Source organism: Tiliqua scincoides, chromosome 4 (assembly GCF_035046505.1).
Source record: "Tiliqua scincoides isolate rTilSci1 chromosome 4, rTilSci1.hap2, whole genome shotgun sequence".
Lineage (NCBI taxonomy): Eukaryota > Metazoa > Chordata > Lepidosauria > Squamata > Scincidae > Tiliqua > Tiliqua scincoides.
Genome location: NC_089824.1, coordinates 187,943,027 through 187,965,876, shown reverse-complemented (window position 1 = coordinate 187,965,876; position 22,850 = coordinate 187,943,027). Strand labels below are relative to the sequence as shown.

Sequence of the window (22,850 nt, the reverse complement as noted above, 5' to 3'; positions counted from 1 at the left end):
TCAAATTTAACTCTCATGACTTTCTGCAAAAGATCTGCTTTGGTGAGAGACAAGACATATACTGATAATTCCATGAAGTTCCCTGTCTGCTCAGTGCGTAGAGCTACAATAGCTCCTGGAGTCCCCACTGAACCTGTTTAAATCTGCACTGTGGTTATACCCTGGAAGTGTAGCTGCAGTCACTTCAGCCTCCTAAGAGCAAGAGAAATTAGCCATTGGCGTAATCATCTATTGGCGATGCAGCCTGACTAATAGCAGCTGTCCAGGGCCTTTGGCAGGGATTTTTTTTCCCATCACTCCTTTAACTAGAGATGTTGGAGAGTGAAGCTGGGCCCTTCCACATGCAAAAAAAGGGCTCCCCCACTGAACCGTGGCTCCTCCCCAACAGGTTCTTTCATGGACTGTCACCCGTTTATGGCGCTCAGTGTGACAACCTCCTATTTCCTCTTCCATCATACAACCCAAAGCACCACAAGTACAGCTTCCTGTCTTCTTGCACCCTGCTGGGGCAAGAAATGGCTCTTGAGCTGGAGAACTTCTGGTACATTTGCTCTCATTGACACAGAAAGACCTGTGGTGCTGTGTCTGAGCTGAAGATTCACAGAGGTGCAAGATCCTTTCTGCTCACTTGTAGCATAAAACAAGCTTTTGGCCATTTGTTTCTGGCTGTTCTCCTTGGATCTGCTGCTGCTGCTTCACTTAGATGCTGTATTAACTCATCATTTCTGGTCACTCAGAATCATACACTCAGGATGTACCTTCAGAGCACATGTTCCTATGTCCTCTACGTGAGCATAGACTCCAGTGAAAACACTCTTTTCCCCCCAGGGGCAATTTCTACTCTTGCTTTTCTTCTGCAGGCAGTGGTTATGAATGTTGTTGTTCACATTTTTGTGGCTTGGCTGCCTGTTCTGCGTCCTCTGTGTCCCCAGCACACACAGGAGCACTGGCTTCTTTCTCTGCTATTTTAGGGCTTTTGCCTTCAGGTTCTTCAGAGAGCAGAGGAAAGCAAGAGATAAGCAGCATGGCTGGAGAGGAAAGGGAGCCAGATGCCTGGAGGGTTGTTTATGTGGCTTGTGCTCTGTGCGGCTTGGAGAATGCCACAGGGGAGCCATTTGTGGGACCAAAGAGGGATGCTGCTCCTAGCAGGGCCATCCAGGGGTTGAAATGCCACAGGCAGCCCCTTCAATGACTCCTGGAGGTCTTCCAAGACATAAACATATGCCCGAGGCAGGACAAACACACAGCAGACGCTTGCATGGCCCAAGATGGCTCTGAAGGTAATGAGCTAGTGGCCTCAGCCACACACATTCTGAGCTTCCTGTATTCTGGAAAGAATACTCGGTTGGAACCACAGCAGCCGGAGCAGCTTCTCCTCCTCTTGACACAAATGAGCCCTTCAGCCATCATAGATCCAGCAAAGCCTTCATTCTGATCCTTAGAATCACAGAGTTCTCCCTTTCTAATGCAGGAGTTGCTATCTAAGGGATGTTCACAGTTACTCTGTCTTTAAGTGTCTGTAAACGTGTACACAGTTTCATAGGAATGACTGTACAGGTGTGTGCCACTTAACGACGGGAATACGTTCTCCTATCCCCCTTGTTCTGGAATTAGGTCATTAAGTGACAATTCAGTCCAATCTATTGCCTTTGTGTAAACAGACACTCCCTGCTGCCTGACACTAGGTGGCTGCACTGGCTACTGGAGATAGATGGCCTCTTCATTGCATTAAGAGCATCTCTGTTGTGTAAACAGACACTCAACTTCCAGACCAGACCTCCTACCTCCTGAGAGACCTTGGGTGTGCAGTCCAAATTCAGACCCTTCCCAAGATATGTGAGCTCCCTACCTCTTTATTTGACTCCAACCTGTATTTGGCCCAGGATATTCTTACCTATACAGGTTGTTTCAGGTCAACCAAATGATAGGGTTGCCACCTTTTGGGGGGAGGGTGCAGAATTTCTATGCATTTCAAAGGACATGCATCTAATGGCTATTGCTTTTCCCAGTGCTGTGTTTTCATGCAAGGAAACCTGTGCAATGTCTGCCTGAGCAACAAATAACTTGGTCATTGTGCATGATTTCTGTGGACCTCTTAGTTTACAAAAGTCTATATGATTCCTGCTTAGTTATTTGTACAACCACCTATACAGAAGGTTAGGCTGTGAGATTCTGGTTCCCTCAGTGTCGCCTAGCAAGATTCATGATGGGAAGGCATCCTGGAGTCTTCCACAGCCAGACACAGCGCTCTGTTTCATCACACTGCAGAGTACGTTTTCAAGCTGCCTAAAGAATCCGGGCCTCCTATTATCTTTAGCAGACTCGAGGAGGGTGAGTGATGAACCTGAACACCTAAAAGTCAGGGGCTTTTAAGTGGTCCTGGTGCATACTGTGCATGTACAAATGAGTCTCAGAATCGCAAAAGTGAGGAGCAAAGTAGACACTACATGACTGCAGCATTGCACATTATATCCTTAAAGCAGCCGTGTGTGTGTGTGTGTGTGTGTGTGTGTGTGTGTGTGTGTGTGTTTGCATGCACACCTGATTTGGTAAGGATACTAATAGTGCTTATGTTGGGTGTCCTCAAATGTCTGTATCCTGAAAAGAACATAAGAACAGCCCCGCTGGATCAGGCCATAGTCCCATCTAGTCCAGCTTCCTGTACCTTACAGTGGCCCACCAAATGCCCCAGGGAGCACACAAGACAACAAGAGACCTGCAGCCTGGTGCCCTCCCTTGCATCTGGCCTCCTGAGGTAATCTAAAATCAGGAGGTATAGTCCTGGGAGTTTCCTTGAACTCCTGCATCTAAGAGCCTGAGTGCAATGGGGTGACCCCAATCAAAACTAGGGCCACCCGTTCACTAGAGTGGTTGTTCGATTGCCACCTCCATGACTAGCTCTCCTCCCAGGCCTTTCACAGCATTTTGTAGCACAGAAATCAAGCTCGTGAAGCCTTGTGCTAAGAACAAGATTACGAGAAGACCAAAAAATAGGTCTATATGAAGAAGATATAAGTTTTGATAAAATATTTTCGATTGATGAGGGGAAGTATATAAGAAAAATGTACAGTTTTCTCCTGGAGATGAGAATGGAAGATGAGATCGTTAAAGATGCAATGGTGCATTGGGCAAAAATTTTTTGGATATAATAGATCAATGGATGATTGGAATCAAATTTGGAATACGAATATTAAGATAACTAAAGCAGTGACTTTTAAAGAGAACTTATATAAAATGTTTTATAGATGGTATTTAACACCAGAGAAGTTAGCAAAAATGTACTCTGGGTTATCAAATAAGTGTTGGAAATGTAATGAGCTAGAAGGAACTTTTTATCATATGTGGTGGACATGCGAAAAAGCAAAGAAATATTGGAAGATGATACATAAAGTGTTGCAAGAGATATTGCATTGTGTATTACCATTCAAACCAGAAATATTCCTCCTAAATGTGACATCAGAAATTAAAGACCAACCTAAGAAACACCTTATTGTAAATATTGTTACAGCGGCAAGAATATTGTTTGCGCAAAAATGGAAATCTATAGATGTACCAGCTAAGGAAGATTTAATAGATAAAATCTATGAAGTAGCAGAAATGGAAGTTTTAACAGAAAGAATGAAAGAGAGAGATTTAGATAGAGTAAGAAAATATTGGAAGTTTTTTTATGATTGGGTAGATAAATCTAGTTAGATAAAATTGAGTGTTTCGTAAAAATTAATTTTTTTATATTCATAAATATGCGAACCTTTGTATTGATGATTATTGTGTTTTTTTGAGTTAATTGAATGATGTATGTTGGAATCTGGGGCCAACCCTTATGTGTAACCTGTGTTGTACCCTACCCAAAGTTAAGCCTATTTCCTTTCCTGTATCTGTAATGAATGAATAAAATATATTGGGGGGAAAAAAAACTAGGGCCACCCGTTCACTAGAGTGGTTGTTCGATTGCCACCTCCATGACTAGCTCTCCTCCCAGGCCTTTCACGGCATTTTGTAGCACAGAAATCAAGCTCGTGAAGCCTTCCTCATCACTATCACCATGCTGGAAAAAATGTCACTGGCTAAATGTCCAAATGTCCGGTTATTAAAGCACAGGATCAGATCCAGTGTTACTCAAGCAAAAGAGGAACTGGGACTGCAGGTGGGGGAAAAGAGAGAGAGGCTGTGCTTGAGCTTTACCCTGCCCTGCCCTGCTCCTTTGGGCTGTAACTCTGTCTCCCATTTCCTGGCGACACCCCCAGCTCAGGTTGCAAGTAACTTTCCCATTGTAGACTCCAATTGCTTCTGGTCTTTTCTTTCCTTCTTTTTAATTGTGATGCTCTTGGGAGCCAGACACTATCTGGGGCCTTTGTTCCTTGCTTAGAGCAATCTCCCTGGCTTTGATCTCCATTTCAGGGCCTCCTTTTCTTAAGGCCATTCTCCAGGAATGAAACCCAACAAAGCCAGAAATCTAAGACTCACTCCGAGCAGGGAGCCTTCTGCCCACCTGCTTTGTCTGCAAAGCATCCCCAGAAGCTACCAGGGAGGGGGGGGGGAACAGAAGCAAGGGTAGCATCCTTAGCAGAAGTCCAACTTCCATAGTAGCTGAACAGTGCCCTCTTGGTTGCCTGGGATGGCTTGCAATTTGGCTTCCTAGGAAAGGGTTGACCCAGCCTCAATTGTTTTCAGACTTGAGATGAGCTTCATGAAGATGAAGATGAGCTTTTCTATTAGCTACTGAAAATCCCTCTTTCAATCACACACAGTGAAGCTGCAGTCTGACTTTTTCACTTTAAAAGCGTGCATCATATCATCATCATCAGAGATTTTGGAAGCGATGAAAAAGTCATGTAATAATAATAACTAGGTATTTATATACCGCCTTTCTGGTCATCGGATTACTCCTCTGACTTTATTCAAGGCAACATAGGCAGGCATTTCTAAATCCCTCAAGGGGATTTTTACAATCATAAAGGTTCTCTCTTTCAAGAACCAACAACATTTCAGAATGGATCTTCCTGGTTTGGTTTCACTTCTGGCCTCCTGTTCTCCCACACAGGGTGACAAGCAGCTCCATCTCTCACATGGAGGGCAGCCAAGATGCTTCTTGCTCACACCAAGAGCAGGTGGAATCACTCAGCTCAGCTTGTCAGCTGCTTCAAGGTCTCACCATTCTCAGCCGTTCAGGGAGCTGCCGGTGTCCTCGAACTGGCGACCTTCTGATGTTATCTTTGGGCTAACAGAGGCTCTACCCTGTAGACTAGACCTCCTGCCCTACTAGGGCATGTAGTGCTACTAGACAGGACCATCCCTGTGGGAGGGCCCACAAATCATGCCAAACAAGTTGTTCGTATGTCACAAGTACACCCTATACCAGTGCCAGCAGTACAAACAGCTGCAGGTAGCTTAAGCAGAACATCCAAGGCCTCAGCACTGCCTACACTGCACCTCCCTGACAGCGGGGTTGTCTCCTGCCTCTGATAAGTAGAGTGACATGGTGAGGTACATGGCCTAGAGAAGTACAACTTTCCCAGAGCCCTTTAAACTTGGAGAGTGCTTCATGAGGTCATCAGGTGCAACCACGGCCAAACAGTTTGGGCAAGAGTTACAGTTAATCCCAAGAAACTTGGATTGTTTTTTGGAAGTCTAGTTGACACCCAGTGAATTCATTCAAAATTAGTAAGTTAATTTTGTGAATTAACTGCAGGTGGAACTGCAAGGAGGTTGCCCACCTTTACTATGGAGTCTTATTGCACCAGATGAATATGTTTAGTGCCGCAGAAACTTCCCCGAACCTGATGAAGCTTCACAAAAGCTCGCCTGCAAAAAAAAAAAAAAAAGTGTCTTGAAGGTGCTACAAGACACTTTGTTGGTTTTGCTGCCACAGACTAACAGGGTGACCCCTCTGGAAGTTGTCATCTCTGATATATGATCCTGATTGTGGCCTGCCCAGTATAGGTTGTAATCTGACCTTGCTGTTGCTTTTAATCGCTTTTTTTTTTTTGGCCAAGCATACAAATTCAAGTTAAAGTGCCCTCCTGCAGCCGTTGCTCAAGCTGGCACAACACCAGTGCTGTGGTACTCTGCCCTCAATTCCTCAAATGTCTTGCATCATCCTACTAATGCTAAAAAAGAATGAGGCAAGTTGTTCCTTCTCATTCCAGGGTGTGCCTGACCCCTTTCTTGCCCCACTGCCAACAATTATGAACAAATGAGATCCCAATTGCTCCTTAGCATGTAACAGTCAGGAGTGCCCAGCAGACTTTTTGTCCTTCATTCATGGACTTCAAATGGAAGTTGTGCATTTCTTATACAAATTGCTCTGCATCGCTGCAGGCATGTCATAGTTCCAAACGTCCCATTGCCCTGTTTGGTTTTCACCTGTGCGCATGGAATTACTTTCCACCATTTAAAACAATGAAATGGCACTGGTTTTATTGACACAGGTAAATATTTAAGCCAGACCGGGAGACAGAAGAATGGGAGGCTGGGACCAATAGCTATACTGATGCTAGAGAGTATTACTGGTGCAAGATTGTATCAGATTGCAACAGCCCCACCAGTTGTAGTGGCTTTCTAAAGATAAGTTTAACCTAGACTGAAAAGGTATGTTGTCCAATCTCACCCCTATACTTGGCAGGAGAATTTGATCACATCTACACATCACCACTAGGCATGTCTATCCTGTATCTAAAACCATCAGACTTTACTGTCATAGGTGAATGAGTGATGGGCAAGAAGAAGGTGTTTGGGTAATTTCCCCCCCTTGAAAATACATGCATAGAATATATACTGTTCCCTACACTGCTTTATGAACTTTATTTCCATTGCCGGTTGTTTAAAAATGATTCCATTTTCCTAGCAGAGTCTCCTACAGCTGAAGCTGCAGTCTTAAGCACACTTGCAATTCTAGCCTGGCCCATGCTGGCGCTGGATGCCATAAAGCATATTCACGGACCTGGTGAGCAGGGGGTGCTGGACCTGCTAGCACCAGCAGGAAGAGGATACGCTGGGGGTAAGTGCAATTGCAGGGGGTGGGGGGAGGAACCAGGGTGGGAGGGAGTGGAATTAGCAGAGCTCTGCTCTGTTGTCTCCTGAACTCAGTGTTGGGCCATTAGAGTCAGTTGGGCTTACTCCAGGAAAGTGTGGGTAGGATTGGGCCGTGAGGGAAACTTTGCAAGTGCAAAATAGAAAACTTTCTCCTTACCAGTTCAAGCCTCTTTGTTGGTCCTTTCTAGTGGGGGGAGAGGCTGCCTTCTGGGGCTTTTGTTGCACTCCAATCCCATTGGATCGGGACCATTCTGGTGTCCTCACATTCATTGCCTGGCCTAACCACCAGCCAAGGCATGTCTGCCTACTCGCAAATAAACACTATGTGAGGCTGCTTTGCTTCCCATAGGGCTCCATACACTCGCAGCTGGGGGGGGGGGGAGGAACCTCCTCCTCAGGTGTTTTTGGAGCTGCATTCATTGGATCAGGACCATTCTGACGTTGGAGTCCTCTCAGTCTGCCCTTTTGGAGGGAGCAAGACAATGTCACCTACTCGCGAGTACACACAGCCATGTGGCTTCCTTTCCCTTCCCACAGAGCTGAACACACTTGCAGCTGGGAGGGGGAACCTCCGTCTCGGGTGTTTTTGGGAGACTGCACTCATTGGATCAGGACCATTCTGACGTTGGAGTCCTCTCAGCCTGCCCTTTCCGACGGACTAAGGCATGTATGCCTACTCACAAGTAAACGCACGATACGGATCACTTTCACTTTCCATAGGGCTCCATGCATTTTTTCCTTCTGGTTTTTTGGCCATAACTTTTGAACAAAAAGAACTATCTCAACTGGGTTTTTTGCACTGTGTTCTGCTGGTCATTCTGCATCTAACGGTGTATGGCATGACGTGGTAGCTTGTAAAGGCGCGATTTTAGAGCATCACCCCCCAGGGCATGTCACCCAGTGCGGCCCGCACCCTCCGCACCCTCCTAGCGACACCACTGAATTGGAGGAAATATAATTGAAATATTTCATTATTTTTGTTTGAGTAGTTACAAAACTCCTAAAACCTATTCAAAATATTTGCTTTTTGAAGTGGCTGGTTGTTGAAAACTACAAATAAAAATGATAAATTATCTTAAAACTCTAATATGTTTATATTTTGCAAACAAACACATGAATAAACATAAGTAAATAAATACTAGACAGTTTTTACTACTGCACTGGCTGGTTTGAGTTCCTCAGTTATTAGATAGGATTATTGGCCTTTTTTTCTTTTGTTGTAAGCCGCTGTGAACACATGCTAGAAAAGTAGTATGCTTAAAACTAACCAAGAAACTGGACAATCCATCAGAAGCCAGACTATCTTCCACTTTTAGAATCTAAGGTAAATTTGGAACAAAACCCCAGCTACCTCTGCTGTCTCCTAGTTATGGGTATTCCTATGACCAAATTGGCGTAATGACTTTTGCTCAGTTGTAACGTTACAATGAAGAAAGATTTGGTGATCAGTTACATAACTGGTTCACCATGGGCTGATTGTGCATGAATTCATCAATCCACATTCCCAACAAGCCAACAGTTCTACCTCTATTGACAAATTGATTGACAAATTCACTGGTTTTAAAATGGTCCTTTGGAAAAGAATCCCTGTCCTGTGACTGATAAACAGACCATGGTGCTGCCCTCAAGCAAAAAAACTGCTCACATTACACTTTGACAGAAAGAGCAGGAATCTCAACAAAAACAGGAAAAAGAAACTGAACAATTTTCATGTGTAAAGAATAATTTATTATTACAAAACCATTTGCCCCCTTTCTCTGTTTCAGAGAAACTGAGGTAACTCATTACCATTGTTAACACCATATTTATTTTGGCTTGCCCCCAACAACCCCATCTTTAAAATTTCATGGCCTTTTTCAAAATGGAATTAAGAGTGAACCAAAGAAGAGGAGAAAATGTGGGTGTGATGAGACCAAAACAAGAAGGGAGAACAGTCAGACTTTTCAAATAATGGTGTGAGATGAAAAAACTGTTTGTCTTTCAACTGAATTGAAGCAAAGAGAGACTTAAAGGGCAGGAAAAGTGTGAAGGTCTCATGGGCCCAACTCACAAGGTGGCCCAGCTGTCAGCCCAATCCTATCCAACTTTCCAGCACTGGTGCAACCGCAATGCAGCCCCGGGGTAAGGGAACAAATGTTCCCAAACCTTAAGGAGGCCTCTGTGACTGCACCCCCAACACAGGAAGCAGTGCTTCTCCCATAGGCACAGCAGCACCCACACTGGAAAATTGGATAGGATTGGGTTGTGTGTGTCTGAAATCTACTCCTGCACATAGGGAACTGACTGTATCATGTGACTTGGTGGCAGTGCTTCCACAAGGTAATGGAGCCCTAACTGAAATCCACCAATCAGAAGCTGGAAAGTATAAGTGAAACAGAGAGGGATATGGAGAAGGAAAGGGTTCTGGGACTTACAGTTTTGTCTCTATTTTCTCTGAGACTTTCTGGGAGCAACACATGGGATATGACGAACGGAGCTGTTGCAAAAATACACTGTTAAACCAATGGTTCAACCAGCTCAGCATTCTATCGCCTACACTCTATCTGAGGAAATGCATAACTCATGTAAAACAATCATATTCACCCTCTAGGTGTCCCTGTAAATTATTCTAGCCCATTCTGTATCATTTCACCTCTATGTATCTCTGTCGTCCATGAATTTATCTAATCTATTATAGAATCATTTGTGTAAATGGCAGAAATGACATTCCATGACACTTAATTCCATAGGCTATTTGCATATTGCATAAATAAGTCCTGATTCAACAGCCATCTTGAACTGTGTCATTAGACATATGTGTCTAAAACTGTGACATATCAGTGACATTAGATTACTAACATTCTTTTCCTCTGGTGAATAGTTTCTCTCTTTTTACTCACTTTCTCCACACCACACAATTGAGTAAACTTTTGTTTCCCTCCCCCCATAGCTATGTTTTGTTTTTTAAAGTAGAAGTAGCTGCCAATCTGATTTTTACATTTGGAAGATGTTTCATGCTTATTTGAATTATGGTTTTGCAAGGAAGATGCTTTTACAGCATCATCCTATCCTTGACGTAGGCCAGCTAGGCAAGGATAGGATCCTATGAAGTTTCCTTGCACCAACAAATTCCAAAGACATGGGAATCCACTGAAATCACTATGATGCCAGTGCAACTCTGCTGGTGCAAGAACAAGCAATAGGCAGTGTTGTGGGGGAGAGGAGGAGCAAGACCATTGGATTGCCCTGCCTAGTGCTCGGTATCCTCTTCTGCACCTTTTCCAGCTACATTTTTGTTTTTGACATGAAACATCTAAGATTGCACAATTCTTGCAAATGGGGATATACCATAGACCTATGCAGCGACTTTGGAAGACATCTTGATTCCATTATTGGGCTACCCACAAGTTCTGACTGTGTATGCGAGTCTTGGGGTTGCCTGAGTTCCAAGACTTCTGAACAGGGAAAAACAGGCCTTTTCTTGCAAGCAGTGCATCCTGAATGAAGGGCACGTAGCTCCTGCAGGAACACTCCTGCCTTGGGGCACTGGTTCCAATACCAGATTTAAATTTAGTAATTGGGAGATAGGAACATCAGAGGCTCACTGTGGTTGATTTCTTGATATCCCAGTTCCTGCACAGGTTCAGGCCCCCTGGGGCAGCTGCCCGTCTCTGCATAGGAATATTTCAGCTCAGTCTGTGCCCACAGTCCTGTTGTGCTTGGCTCCAAGTTTCACCCTTCATCTCCCAGACAGTGGAGATCGGGGACCACTGTTGTGGCCCTAGACTTGTTTCCGGGTGACAATGTCATGAATACATTTGTGTAGATACATGTATTTTTCCTAGAGAGAGAAAGAGAGAAAGAGACATGAGATGCCATGGATGGGCAGAAGACAACACAGAGCAAGTTCTGGTCTTAGATCCCAAGCGGAATCAAAGAGTTCACTGAATTCTTCCACAGTGCTGGGAATCACAATCAATTCCAGAAATTAAGTCTGTGGAACTGCAGTGACCTGACTGAGTATGCACTGCTAGATCAAACTACTAATGCAGCAGCCAAAGCAGGAGCACTAAAGCACACTGTGAAACCCCTATAGCCGCTCTGTGACTACAAGAAGCATCAGCATTGTTAACAGCCCACTATGTGAAGAACTGTGCTTCATTTGTGAACCCTTCTATGCTTAAACAGCTCCATCAGCTTCATCACAAGGAAGACTCACATGCCTCCTCTCTACCTAGCCTCTACATTATTGGAACTTCTTTGCTTAAGTGGCTTGTAGTAAGGAGCAGGTTGCTGTGTGGGAAGCACTCAAGCCCCCGAGATCCCCTGCTCTGTCACATAACACATTTCACTGTTATGCTTCCTCCATTATCTATGCATGTGCATGCATGCTGTCAGAGAGTCAGGTGTAAAATCTAGCATTACAAATTGAAGCCAGCAAGTCTTGCTCACAGTGCCCTCTAGTGGCAAAATATATTGGTCACAAGTCCCAGGAAATCAGTTGATGCTGATCACACCTATGCATATATCTCCAATAGTATCCTATTGACCTCAGTTAGAATTACTTCTAAATAAAATAAGGTTGAACTGTATGGGCATTTCCACACAATCCATTATTGTGCAAGAAATATGTATTTGTCTCTTATTTACAGTACATCATCTACATAGCTACCCTCAAGAAGATGCTGCTGTTGAGAACACACTTCCCCAGTGCTTATATGACATCATCTTGTTCTTGTAAAAGTGAAGTTCAAGGTAGCACAATTACTGCCATTTGGTTTGTTGCTGGGTGGAGAATGGAATGTAGCTCCACAATGTTGCAGGTAACTACTGGTTATTGCTTACTATTATTATTGGTCAGTAGTTTTGTGCATCACACCACTTGTATGTTCTTCACACCACAGACTAGTCTGTGGTCCTCATTCATATGAGACTGTGGAGATTCTGCATCCATTTCTGTCCTGGAGTGCACATTATGTTGGTGAACAGCAGCAATGGCAGTTCCCCTACAGAAAAACTTGGTTCTCCTTGGGCTTGACCTAGACCTTGGTCAGGACCTCCATTACTGATTATGCTGCCCCTTACATACCAGTGTTGGTGTCATGAGACAGCAGCTCCTCACCAGCCTCAAAACAACCCCGTAGATATCCACACTTTTCTCTCCTTTCAGTTGTTGCAGCAAGGTATCCAGGGCAATTAGTGTGCCCATCTGGGCCACTCCGCCAGAACTGGGAAAGAAGGAAGAATCACTAGGGAGACAGTAGATGGTCCTTTTATTGTTGAGCATTTAGCCTAGTCACCTGGGAATGCAGAAAGTGGTACTGATCTCCATGCTTACTAGTTCCAGGGGAATCACCCTGAGTTGCCAACAGTGTGATCAGGAATCCTACCTGCAGTGAAGGATCCAGGGACTGGTCCTTTTCCGATGTGGTACAAGTTGCCGGACGCTAGACAGGAAGCCTACCAGGACCTCAGATTCAGGCAGTTCCTCACCTTCCCACAAGGGGAACAGAAACCGTTGCAGCAATCTCTCTTTGGCCTTCTTCTCCTGGCAAGGTAGAGACAGACGTCATTAACAAGCAAGTTCGTAGGCAAAGTGTATAGAGGGCAGGTCAGAGCACTAATGAAGAGTGCGATGTAATTGAAAAGTATACGTGCTGTTACACTCACAAAGAAAAGACCAATTAAAAAAATTGTCAAAAGAACAGTCAACACCATGCAGTTTCTTGCTTAGAAGCTTTTCCAGACATGTAGACAGAAATACTGAATGTGCCAGGATTTCTTATGGCTTTATGCTGCAGCCATTTTAGTCAACCCCTTGCGCATGGATTTCTCCGATGCCCTCCTGCATAGATTCTCCCCCAACACCACCACCAAGACATCATTTATCACCTTCCTTTCCTGAACTGATCTTCCTCAGTCTGGAGGGGATTGAACAGGCAGCTGAAGAATAGTGGGGAAGTTCAAACCAAGCAAATGAACTTGGTGAGAGGAAAATAATATATGTTGTAGGGAGATGCATGTAGCTTGGTTGATATGAATGAGATATCTGCACCTTTCTGCTCTGTAAATACACTGGATCCTTGATTGTGACTCGGTGCATAATCTAGATTGCATATAGTCTGTCTGCTGTTGAGGTTTGGTGGACAGATGCTCTGATCTTCCACCATGGGAAGCTCCTTAGCCAGGTCTGAGATCCCCTGTTCTGAGCACTGATCTTTTACTACATGGCATTCCATGACTTTCTTCATGAGTGTTAGGGGATGAGACTGTTGCTCACAAAAAGAGAATCTGCTTTGCATGTAGAAGGTTCCAGGTTCCATTATCTGGCATCTCCAGGTAGGGTAGAGAAAAAAATCCTGTCTGAGCTAGATGGACCAATGGTCTGCCTCAATATAAGGCAGTTTCCCTTGTGTCTAAGTGGAATCTGGGAGGTGAAGAAACCTATCCCACTTTCCCAAAAAGGCCAGACTAGAGGAACTTCCAGTAGCATGATCCCATGACTTCCCAACCCACTCACTTACATATTTCAGTCTGAGCTGAATGCATGGCCATCCTGAAATGTCCTTCTCTTGGCCTTGCTGTACGGTCAACATTTCTGTGCAGACAGGTTCCCCCTCAGAGGGCCAGCATGAGTTGTCAGGAGCCTGCACAAAAACAAGGACTCCAGTTCCAGTTTCCTCTGCTCCCAGCTGGTCTGGTGCCACAACCACTGCTGGTCACGCAGAGTGAATGTATTCAGCAAAGATGAAAGAGCAATGTGGTCATTTCTGGTGGAATTTGCAGACCACACAAGACTAAGAGAAGAATCCAGACTTCCTCACCATTAGGAGAAGTATACAGAAGAATAAAACTAGCAGCACCAGTTTTTGATCAAGATAAGACAAGATCCATGTGGGTGGTCAGTTCCAACATTACACTTTACAAAAGAATGTTTCTGCGAAGTGCATTCCAAAAGCACACCCATGGAGGTTACACTGCAGTGAAAAAGACTTCAGTGCAATAGCACCGAAGGCTTACAAACATGGGAGGGAAGGGCCTGCTTGCATGGGTTACTCTTTCCAATGGAATCAGCACCCTGTCAGAGAAGAGGGTGCTAATTGGCCATGGAACACACACACAATTGGCCCTTCCTGAATGGTTGTATCATTCAGATGTAGCCCACAGAATCATGAGATCTGCACATGGCTAATAGCTACTCCTGTCTATTGCAGATTGGCCCAAATTGAACTCCTCCTGTAGCACCACGACTGCCCCATCATGGTCTGTCTTCAGCACACTGTGAAACGCCATAGCAACTGTCTTACCGGGCTGTTCTCTTGTACAGGTTGTAGAGTGATGATGGTATGAACTCCATGTTCCCAGATCAGTCCCCAGAACTCCTCCAGGGCTAGCTTGTCAGGTCCTTCAACCGCTATATAGTCTTTGGCTGAGCTGCAGCCCTGTGTCCCCCCACGTACCCCCAAAAAAGGAAGACAGAAAGAGACTTATTTAGCATACAGTTAGCCATGAGGAAGAAAAGGTCAATTAAGGGAAGGGGTGTCAATAGCAGAACATAAGCTTGGTCTAAGCTTACTGGCTAAGATATTCTGCTAGAAAAAGTTACCATTGGATGGCAATGGATGTTTCTTTTCAACTAAAAACAGTGTGTGCATTGGGGGGAGGGGGCGCGATCAAGATCAAATCTTGGGTGGGACAAAATACTAAAGCCCTTGCTCCCTGCCATGGTTTTGCACCCTCCTCTTGCGATTTATAAAGATTATGCACACATCTTACAGCAGTAAGTTGTAAGTTCCAAGATCTGTACCTGCCCCCCCCCCCCCAACTAATAGTAGGAAGGAGGAATTAACATTAGGGTAAAGGCATAGGAAAGTGTTAAATATAGTCTTTCAGAGTATCACATCCTTAAAGTTCAGAGTAAGCTGCTGATCAACAGTCAGGTGATCTCATCAGAGATCTCTCCCACAACATCTTTCTGGCCCTTAAGCAACCCTCACAAGGCCCCAATTCTATCCAAATTTCCAGAACTGGTGCAGCCGCAATACAGCCCTGAGGTAAGGAAACAAATATTCCTTTGTTTGGCCTCCATGACTGTCCCCCCTACCACAGGATGCAGTGCACACCCCATTGTCACGGCTGCATCAGTGCTGGAAAGATGGATAGGATTGGGCCCTCTAGTCTGCTAAGATTTAACAGCTTTAGTGTAAGGTGAGTGGATGGAATTAAAGCATATGCATTATCTTTTTTTCCCACTACTTGTCCACACTAGACTTTTTTGTGTTATAATCAAGGAATTTTATGGAGGAAAAGCACCTTGATATAGCAAACCTAGTATGGGGGGGGGGGCATATCCGCAGATCCCAAATCTGCGGTTTCAAATAATAGCAGATTGGATCCACACCTCTTCCAGAGGCAAGATGAGCACAGCTCTATGGGGTCTTCTGAGCCCCACATAGGGAATGACTGCTAGACTGAAAAAAAAGTTACTTCCAGTTTTATAGTAAAACCAGAAGTGATGTTTTTATCACCTTATAAGGCATCCTGAGGCCCAGGGGGCATTCCCCCCATATCTGTGGGTTCAGCTATTCACAGGGGGTTCCATAATAGAACCCCCACAGATTCAGGGGAACGCCTGTATATCTTTATCTAGGCCAGTGCTTTCCAAGGTCAAATTTCTATAGAGATTTACCTATAGGGCATATAGATAAAACCAGGGCTTTTTTTCTAATGGAACGCGGGGGGACGGAGTTCCGGCACCATTTTGCAGGGGCCCCTCCCCTTCGGAGGCATTCCAGGAGGGGGGGAGCAAAACAGAGGCATTCGCTGGGTGGGTGCTGGGGGGGTGCAGGGTGGGCAGGCGCCTAGCCCCTGCCTGACCGCACAATGACCCCCTCCTGCCCCCATCTCCAAGCTCTCGCCTGAGCCCAGCCTGCCCCCCCCGGCTCTGCTTCCCAGCGCAGCTTCCAAGCCAGTGGAGGGCGTGGGGGACACGTGCTGATGCTGAGGAGGAGGACGAACAGCCAGCCAGCTAGGGAGACAGGCTGCGGCACCCACGGAACGCCCAGGTACTGGCTTGGCGGAGGAGGAGGGGAAGGAAGCTGGCTAGTGCAGCCCCGTGCCAATCTGCAGCACGAGCCTAGGCATGTCTACTCAGAAGTAAGTCTCATTGTGCTCAATGGGGCTTGCTCCTGGGAAAGGGTGCAAAGCCTTGCAGCCTGAGAGCCCAAGCATGTCTACTCAGAAGTAAGTTCCATTGTGTTCAATGGGGCTTACTCCCGGGAAAGTGTCATAGTCTTGCAGCCTGAGTAGACAGGCAGAGGAAGGGCTCTGAGGCTGCAGTCCTCTCCACACTTTCCTGGGAGGAAGCCCCACTGCCTCTAATGGGACTGACTTCTGAGGAGACAGGCAGAGGAGGGGCTCTGAGGCTGCAGTCCTCTCCACACTTTCCTGGGAGGAAGCCCCACTGCCTCTAATGGGACTGACTTCTGAGGAGACAGGCACAGGATTGGGCCCTGAGGCTACCATCCTAGCCACAGTAAGCCCCATTCACTAAAGTGGACTTCTGAGTAGACATGCATAGGATTGGGCTCTTAGGCTGCAATCCTAGGCACTTTCCTCAGAGTAAGCTCCATTGACTAGAACAAGACTTACTTCAGAGTAGACATACCTAGGATTGGGCTCTTAATCCTGGCAGAGATATATATCTGCACCCATTTTCACATGCTAAGGGCAGGTGAAAAGGGATTCTACGTGTGTACAACATGCTGTCCAGCCTTGCCAGAGATCCTCCTCATCCTTCCCCCACAAGCATGCCCTCCGCCAGCCAGCGTTTGCAGCTCCTCTCCAGCAATGCACAGCAGCTGCTCAGGGCAGCAGAGAACATACAATTGCATGCCAAGCACCTTCCCAAAGACACAGAGTATTCTGATACCTGAATTAAACCATATTTAATCGCTTGTTTGCAAACGTAGCTGTTTCTAGGTGCACCTAAGGACCCCTCTCGTGTAAGAATTCCTTTTTTGTTCTTACTCCCACAGTTGCTTAGAGTAATTTTACTACATGGAACTCATGTAAGCCATTTTTCGGAATCCATTCACTGCTTCCTCTCCTCAAAGTAGTGCCACACTACATACTGCACGCTACAAGTGCACCTGTACAGTATTTTTCCCCATGTGTAGAAAAAATAGCTAGGGGGAAGGGGATGTGGAGATTGACAGCCCAATCCTATGCATGTCTACTCAGAAGTAAGTTCATCTTTAGGGGAGAAGCACATAAAAATATTTTATTTCTCCAATAAAAAATGGTTTAAAAATAAACAAACAAACAAACAAACAAACAAACAAACAAACAAACAAACAAACGAATAAATAAATAAAAGATTAACAAGTTGTGAGTTCCTGCACCTTTTTATTTACAAAAAAAGCACTGGATAAAACCTATCACATAAAAGGATATTTAAAACCTTTTTGCCCAGTTCATACCCAATCTGGAAGTCAATGAGTCAGGGCTGAATCCTATCCAACTTTCCAGCACTGGTGCAGCCACAGTGCTGCCCCCAAAGTAAGGGAACAAACGTTACCTTACCTTGAGGAGGCCTCTGTAACTGCTTCCCCACCAAAGGATGCAGCACACACCCCATTGGCATGACTGTACTGGCACTGGAAAATTGGATAGGATGGGACCCTCATTATCCTATTACTAGCAGGCTAGTTATAAAGTTTTCTCAGACTATTTGCTACTACTGGGATCATCTATTTATCCTCAGTGGTGTGCTAGATGCTCCTTTGTCGGAAACATTTCTGCTAAGGGAGCCCCAAATAGTATTTTCTGTGTTTGCAACAGTCGTACTCTTGGCTTGTGTGATATCTGGTGCTGTAACAGCACTGCTACTTATTACTTACGATGCAGTTTTGCACTTATGTGTTTGTTTTTCATTTCCTTTGGGTGATACTACTTTTACACTTAATAATTTTTCTACCCAGCTCTCGGGTTTTTCAGAGCTTGTGATTTATATCCTCATCCTCAAAAACATTTGCATGTAAGTGATCTGCTTTGTGGCACACGCAAATATATGTACTGTATTTTCCATAACACCAAGCCACATTACAATTGAAAATATTAAGCAGCTGGTTTTCAGAGTGACTCCTGCAGAATTCACTTTTTTCCTCCTGCTGTTTTGAATTATGTTTGAGTAGCATGTTACTGCTTACTTTACAAATGTATGCATACCAATATATTTGTGATATCTGCCATTATTTCTTCAGAAGTTTTATACCCTGACTTTCAGTCAAATAATCCTAAGAGTGGCTTACAATAGGTTGCAATAATAAACACATATGTGCATGCACCCAATCCCAATAGCTCTTAATCCTCTGGCCAATTGTCAGTGGGTATTTCCCTTTACATCTGTACTGGAAACAAGCAATTGACTCCTTCCTCAAGAGTGCAGCATGCAGCACACCAGAGAGGAGGTAGCTTAGTGGCAGAGCATATACTTGTTCACAGAAAAAATACCAGGTTCAAGTCCTGGCCTGTCCAGGTGAGGATGGAAAAATCCATCTGAAATCCTGGACAGTCACCAGCAGACAGGGTAGCCAGATGGACCAACAGCTTGACTCTTTATAAGACAGCTCCATATGTTGACAAGTTTAAGCAGCAAAAGCATCTGGAGACAACAACGATACATAGTCAAAAGAGGGTAAATGTAATTCATGGTTGGACTCACAGGGATGAACCAGACATGTGCAAGGTCTGAGAAGGGATTTCGGTCCAGGGGTGAGAATTTTACTTTAGAGCGATCACCTGCAAAACAGGTCGTGTGTGAAAGGGTGTTGGGCTGACCCAACCCATCAGGCCTAGCTCGGTTTGATGCAACAGAATGTCATTATTCCACTGATCTCCTCCCAGGCTGGCTGATTCAAAACTGTTCTAAATAATTTCATCATTGCTGTTATAGTCCTAACACTTTTCGTGCACACAAGGCCCTTCCTGCCAAGACTATCTTCCCAACAATGTTAACTTCCCAGCATCCCACTCTTAAGACAGGCTGTTGACATTAGCCACATTTGTATCCTACTCCCACGCATCCTCCAATGAAGTCAGAGAAGTATACTGTACATAGATATGGTCACCCCATTTCATGCACACAACAACCCTGTGAGGTAGGCTAAATTGAAAGAGTGAGAGCACTTCAAAACTTCAAGCACTCAGTGAAGTGAGAGCACTTCAAAAATTCACATTTTGGAAATTCCAAATGTGTCATCCTTGTCAGACCTTAAAGATACCCTCGTGAAAGAGGGAAGGGAATTGAATACAATCACCCTTTTTAAAATCATCAGAGCCTTAAAGTAATCATCTGGAGGGAGCAAGAAGGTGGAGGTCACAGGAGGTTTAACTACATTTCAATACTGAAAGGCCTCAGAGCTTCCCATTCTAAGTCTGAATGCATTTTCTGAAAGTGCTATCGCACTTGCAAATTTAGAGTACTATGGGCACAATCCTAACCAACTTTCCAGCACCGAGGTAAGGGCAATGCAACTCCAAGGTAAGGGAACAAACATTGTCTTACCTTGAGGAGGCCTCCATGACTCCCCCTCAACTGCAGGATGCAGCACATGCCACACTGGCACAGCTATGCCAGTACTGGAAAGTGGGTTAGGATTGCGCCCGATATCATTCTGGGAAACAGCATTCTGGGAGTTCTTTGTGACTATTTCATACACAACCATTTCTGTCATAGATCCCGTTGTGTAGGACTATCAGGCCATTAAAGTCTCTCCAATTCCGGTTCCCAGGCAGCCAGCTCAACCCCACACTTCAGCTTTATTCCTCATGCAGAACAAAGTTCCATCACTCACCAGGGATCTTGCTGGAACAGAGGTTGATCTGTTGGCTGCTAGAAAATGTTGCTGCAGAACTGACTTCCTCTTTTGCAGCCTCCAAGAGCATCTGCTGGAGAAAAGCAGAATGGTACAAGGAAGAGTGGGGCTGAAAAGTTCTGGCTCAGGAGTGTCCCTTCCACCACAAGAAAGGTGGCTGATGCTGTAGTCATCAAGAGAGGAACATGTGTGGGAGAACCAGTTGTGAGAAACTGGTGGGTGAAAGCTCTCTGGTCATCTGGGTTGTGTGCCATTCTGTGGGATGTAGTCTAGTGCAGCCATTCTCAATGGAGGCTATTTGGCACCCAGGGGAGCCCTGGCGTGCTTGAAGGGGGCCATAGACTGAAAACTGTGGGAAGGTGATTTTATGTTTATATGTTTGTATTATATTCTTGTTTGACAGGAGGGACCCTGGAACCTGCGAAGAGCTTCTAAGGGGCTGTAGTCATAAAAAAAAAAAAAAAAGGTTGAGAATGACTGGTCTAGTGGATTGCCTGTTTAAGTTGAATGGTAGCAGATATATGCATGGAAGGAGATTCCATGCCTGTGGATGAGATTATCTACCCCTACTGTATGAAGGCTTAATGTGTGTCATGCTAGGATGTCTGAACTGCAAAGTGTCCATGGCAATGGGTGCTGAAGTCCTACCTGAGTCTGAGATGCCCTTAAAAGCAGGTCAGCAACCTTTCTGGGCAGAGCAGCTGGATATTCAGCAATGATGTCATCATGCCATCACCAAGCTTCTGGAAGTGGCTTCACAGAGCTTGGCTAGGCAGGCAAAGCCTCTCATCCAATTTGCTGCATTGGACAGGGAATGGCACAGCCACCTGCCCAGGCTCACACAGTCCGTGTGCCATGCCTTAAAGTGATCATCTATCAGTTCTGATACAGCCCAGCCTTAGCACAATTTAGTCTCACTTGGCATGTGGGAAGAAGCCACCTCAGACCTAGGACATACACTCCCCCAGGTCCAGATCTTACCTCATACTCCCTCAAGAAGCCAGCATTGGCCTTGGAGCGGTTCCGTGCATGATGCTGAGCAAAGTTCTTGAGGAGGACTGGGCGAGAGCTTAAGAAAGCATAATAAACCAACTTAAATCATCCAGTTTACCCATTAAGTGACACAAGTTGATAGTACCACTGAATATAAAAATAACAGGAGCATGCAGTCCTAGAAAGAAGAATAAGCTGTTGCTGTTACTTAGGGCAGGCCACAGACACTTGCAAAAAGTGTCAGAGCCCAGATAGGGGCTTGGCTTACTTTGGTAGGCCCTTATCTGCCATGTTAGAACTCTCTAGGTCCATCTGAAAGGCACTGATCTGCTAGCTTTGAAATGTCTGCCAATTAGTCTATCAAGTGTGAAGGGCAGGAAGTGGACACGGCCAGCAGCTGGCACACTAAATTTTGATTCTTGGAGGCCTAGACGAGATAATGGAGAAACCAGAGCAATAAAGACAGGCAAGACTTTCAATTCCAGCTGGTTGGTACTAGTTAAAGATGACTCCAAGATTCACTATGCCCACCCACCGATCACCCCCACTGACACTTTATGATGGAGTGAAAGCCAATAGCAAGTCAAAAGGAAGGAGGGATGGTTAAGAGGCTGAAACGGAAGAAAAGGGGCTTGCAAACCTAAATGTTTCACTCCTTCTATCTGCTAAGGGGGCCATCTCAAAGTTGACAGGATGACTTATCACCTCTGCAGCAACAGCTTGCCTGGGTAATATCATCTGTCTGTTAGAGGACCTGCTGGTGAACCATAAGAGAGTTTCCCTGACAGATCTCCCTCTGTGCTGCACTCTGAGTCAATGTTCTTTTTAAACTGTTGTTTACTGGTGAATTCGCATCTGGGTGGATTCCCCACCAAGATAAGAGCAATCCTTCTATCTCTCACAGTGCAAGAAGCTGGCCACTCCTGTGTTGGGTCAGGTAGTGTACAGGGGAAAGGGCTAGGTAGCCCATCTCTGGCCCTGGGACTTATTTTTTAACACAAGTATAATGAGCAGGTTGCTGGTTCTGAAAGACCTTTCTCCAGTGCAACACCAGTAGTATAATAATCTATTTGCACAAAATGGATGGGGAGGAACCTGTGGATCCACCTTGCTAGAGTGGGTGGTTAAGAGAAGCCCATTCAAGGTTGGTTAAAGCAGAGAAACTTACAGCTCCACCCCAGGCAAGTCAACGAGTGGGTCTTCAGAGATTTTTTCTAGGATGCATTTGTGCAGGAAAATATACTGTCCCTGGAAGAAAAGGGCACTGTGTTACCAAATACAAATACCTTCTGTAACTCATGGTATCACAGCACACCTTGAGGAAAAAAGGCAATAACCTATTTATTTATTCAACATAGCCCTATCAACATGCATGGCACTTTACAACAGAAGAAAAGCTAGATCCTAGATTTAGCAGGATCTTGTAGGTGTTTGTGTAAGTCTTTGCACTCCTTCTGTGACAGGAGCAATACATCAATTTTATTCTAGCCACCTGGCTGGACCTGACATATCACATGCTAGTGTGAGCATTGTTTTTGCACAATTTGCCAAGGTACTGTGGGGCTGACCAAGATTCAGGCATTTGGGTAGAACATCTGCCAAGGTGCCAGCTACATATAGGATGGGAAGCTTGATGGGATAGTTGATGAAAAGGCTAAGGTTATCTTATAGCCCAAAATGATTCAATGCCAAAGCAATTGCCAATCACAGGGCAGCTCTCAGGTTCTCACCAGAGTCTGAATCATCACGTGGCGGCTCATCCGCAGACTGTAAATGGTGCTGAACACGTCTACAACCTTCTCGTGCTTCAGCTGCTGCAGGAGCCGGTCAAGGGCAATAAACGTGCCTGAGCGGCCCACACCTGCACTGCAACGACAGAGTGAAACAAGGAGTAATCACAGGCTGCTCCCAGCTCCATTTGGAGGGCTCTACTCTCATTCTGCAGCCCCCCCCAAAGAAAAGCTCCAA

At 45.2% G+C, this 22,850-nt stretch overlaps 1 protein-coding gene across 1 annotated transcript in view; it reads right to left on the bottom strand.

Annotated features, from left to right (window-relative positions):
• Positions 1 to 8,788: 8,788 nt before the first annotated feature.
• The window catches only part of LOC136648562 (receptor-type tyrosine-protein phosphatase V-like), a 72,426-nt gene continuing 58,364 nt past the window's right edge, over positions 8,789 to 22,850 (bottom strand). The window contains exons 28-37 of the mRNA XM_066624679.1: positions 22,613 to 22,748; positions 22,051 to 22,130; positions 20,871 to 20,958; positions 19,869 to 19,962; positions 18,737 to 18,813; positions 14,319 to 14,453; positions 13,536 to 13,658; positions 12,402 to 12,559; positions 12,101 to 12,239; positions 8,789 to 10,852 (exon numbers count right to left, since the gene is read on the bottom strand). Coding sequence (XP_066480776.1) covers positions 10,793 to 10,852; positions 12,101 to 12,239; positions 12,402 to 12,559; positions 13,536 to 13,658; positions 14,319 to 14,453; positions 18,737 to 18,813; positions 19,869 to 19,962; positions 20,871 to 20,958; positions 22,051 to 22,130; positions 22,613 to 22,748 — 1,090 coding nt within the window. The 3' untranslated portion in view covers positions 8,789 to 10,792. The remainder of the gene's footprint in view (positions 10,853 to 12,100; positions 12,240 to 12,401; positions 12,560 to 13,535; positions 13,659 to 14,318; positions 14,454 to 18,736; positions 18,814 to 19,868; positions 19,963 to 20,870; positions 20,959 to 22,050; positions 22,131 to 22,612; positions 22,749 to 22,850) is intronic.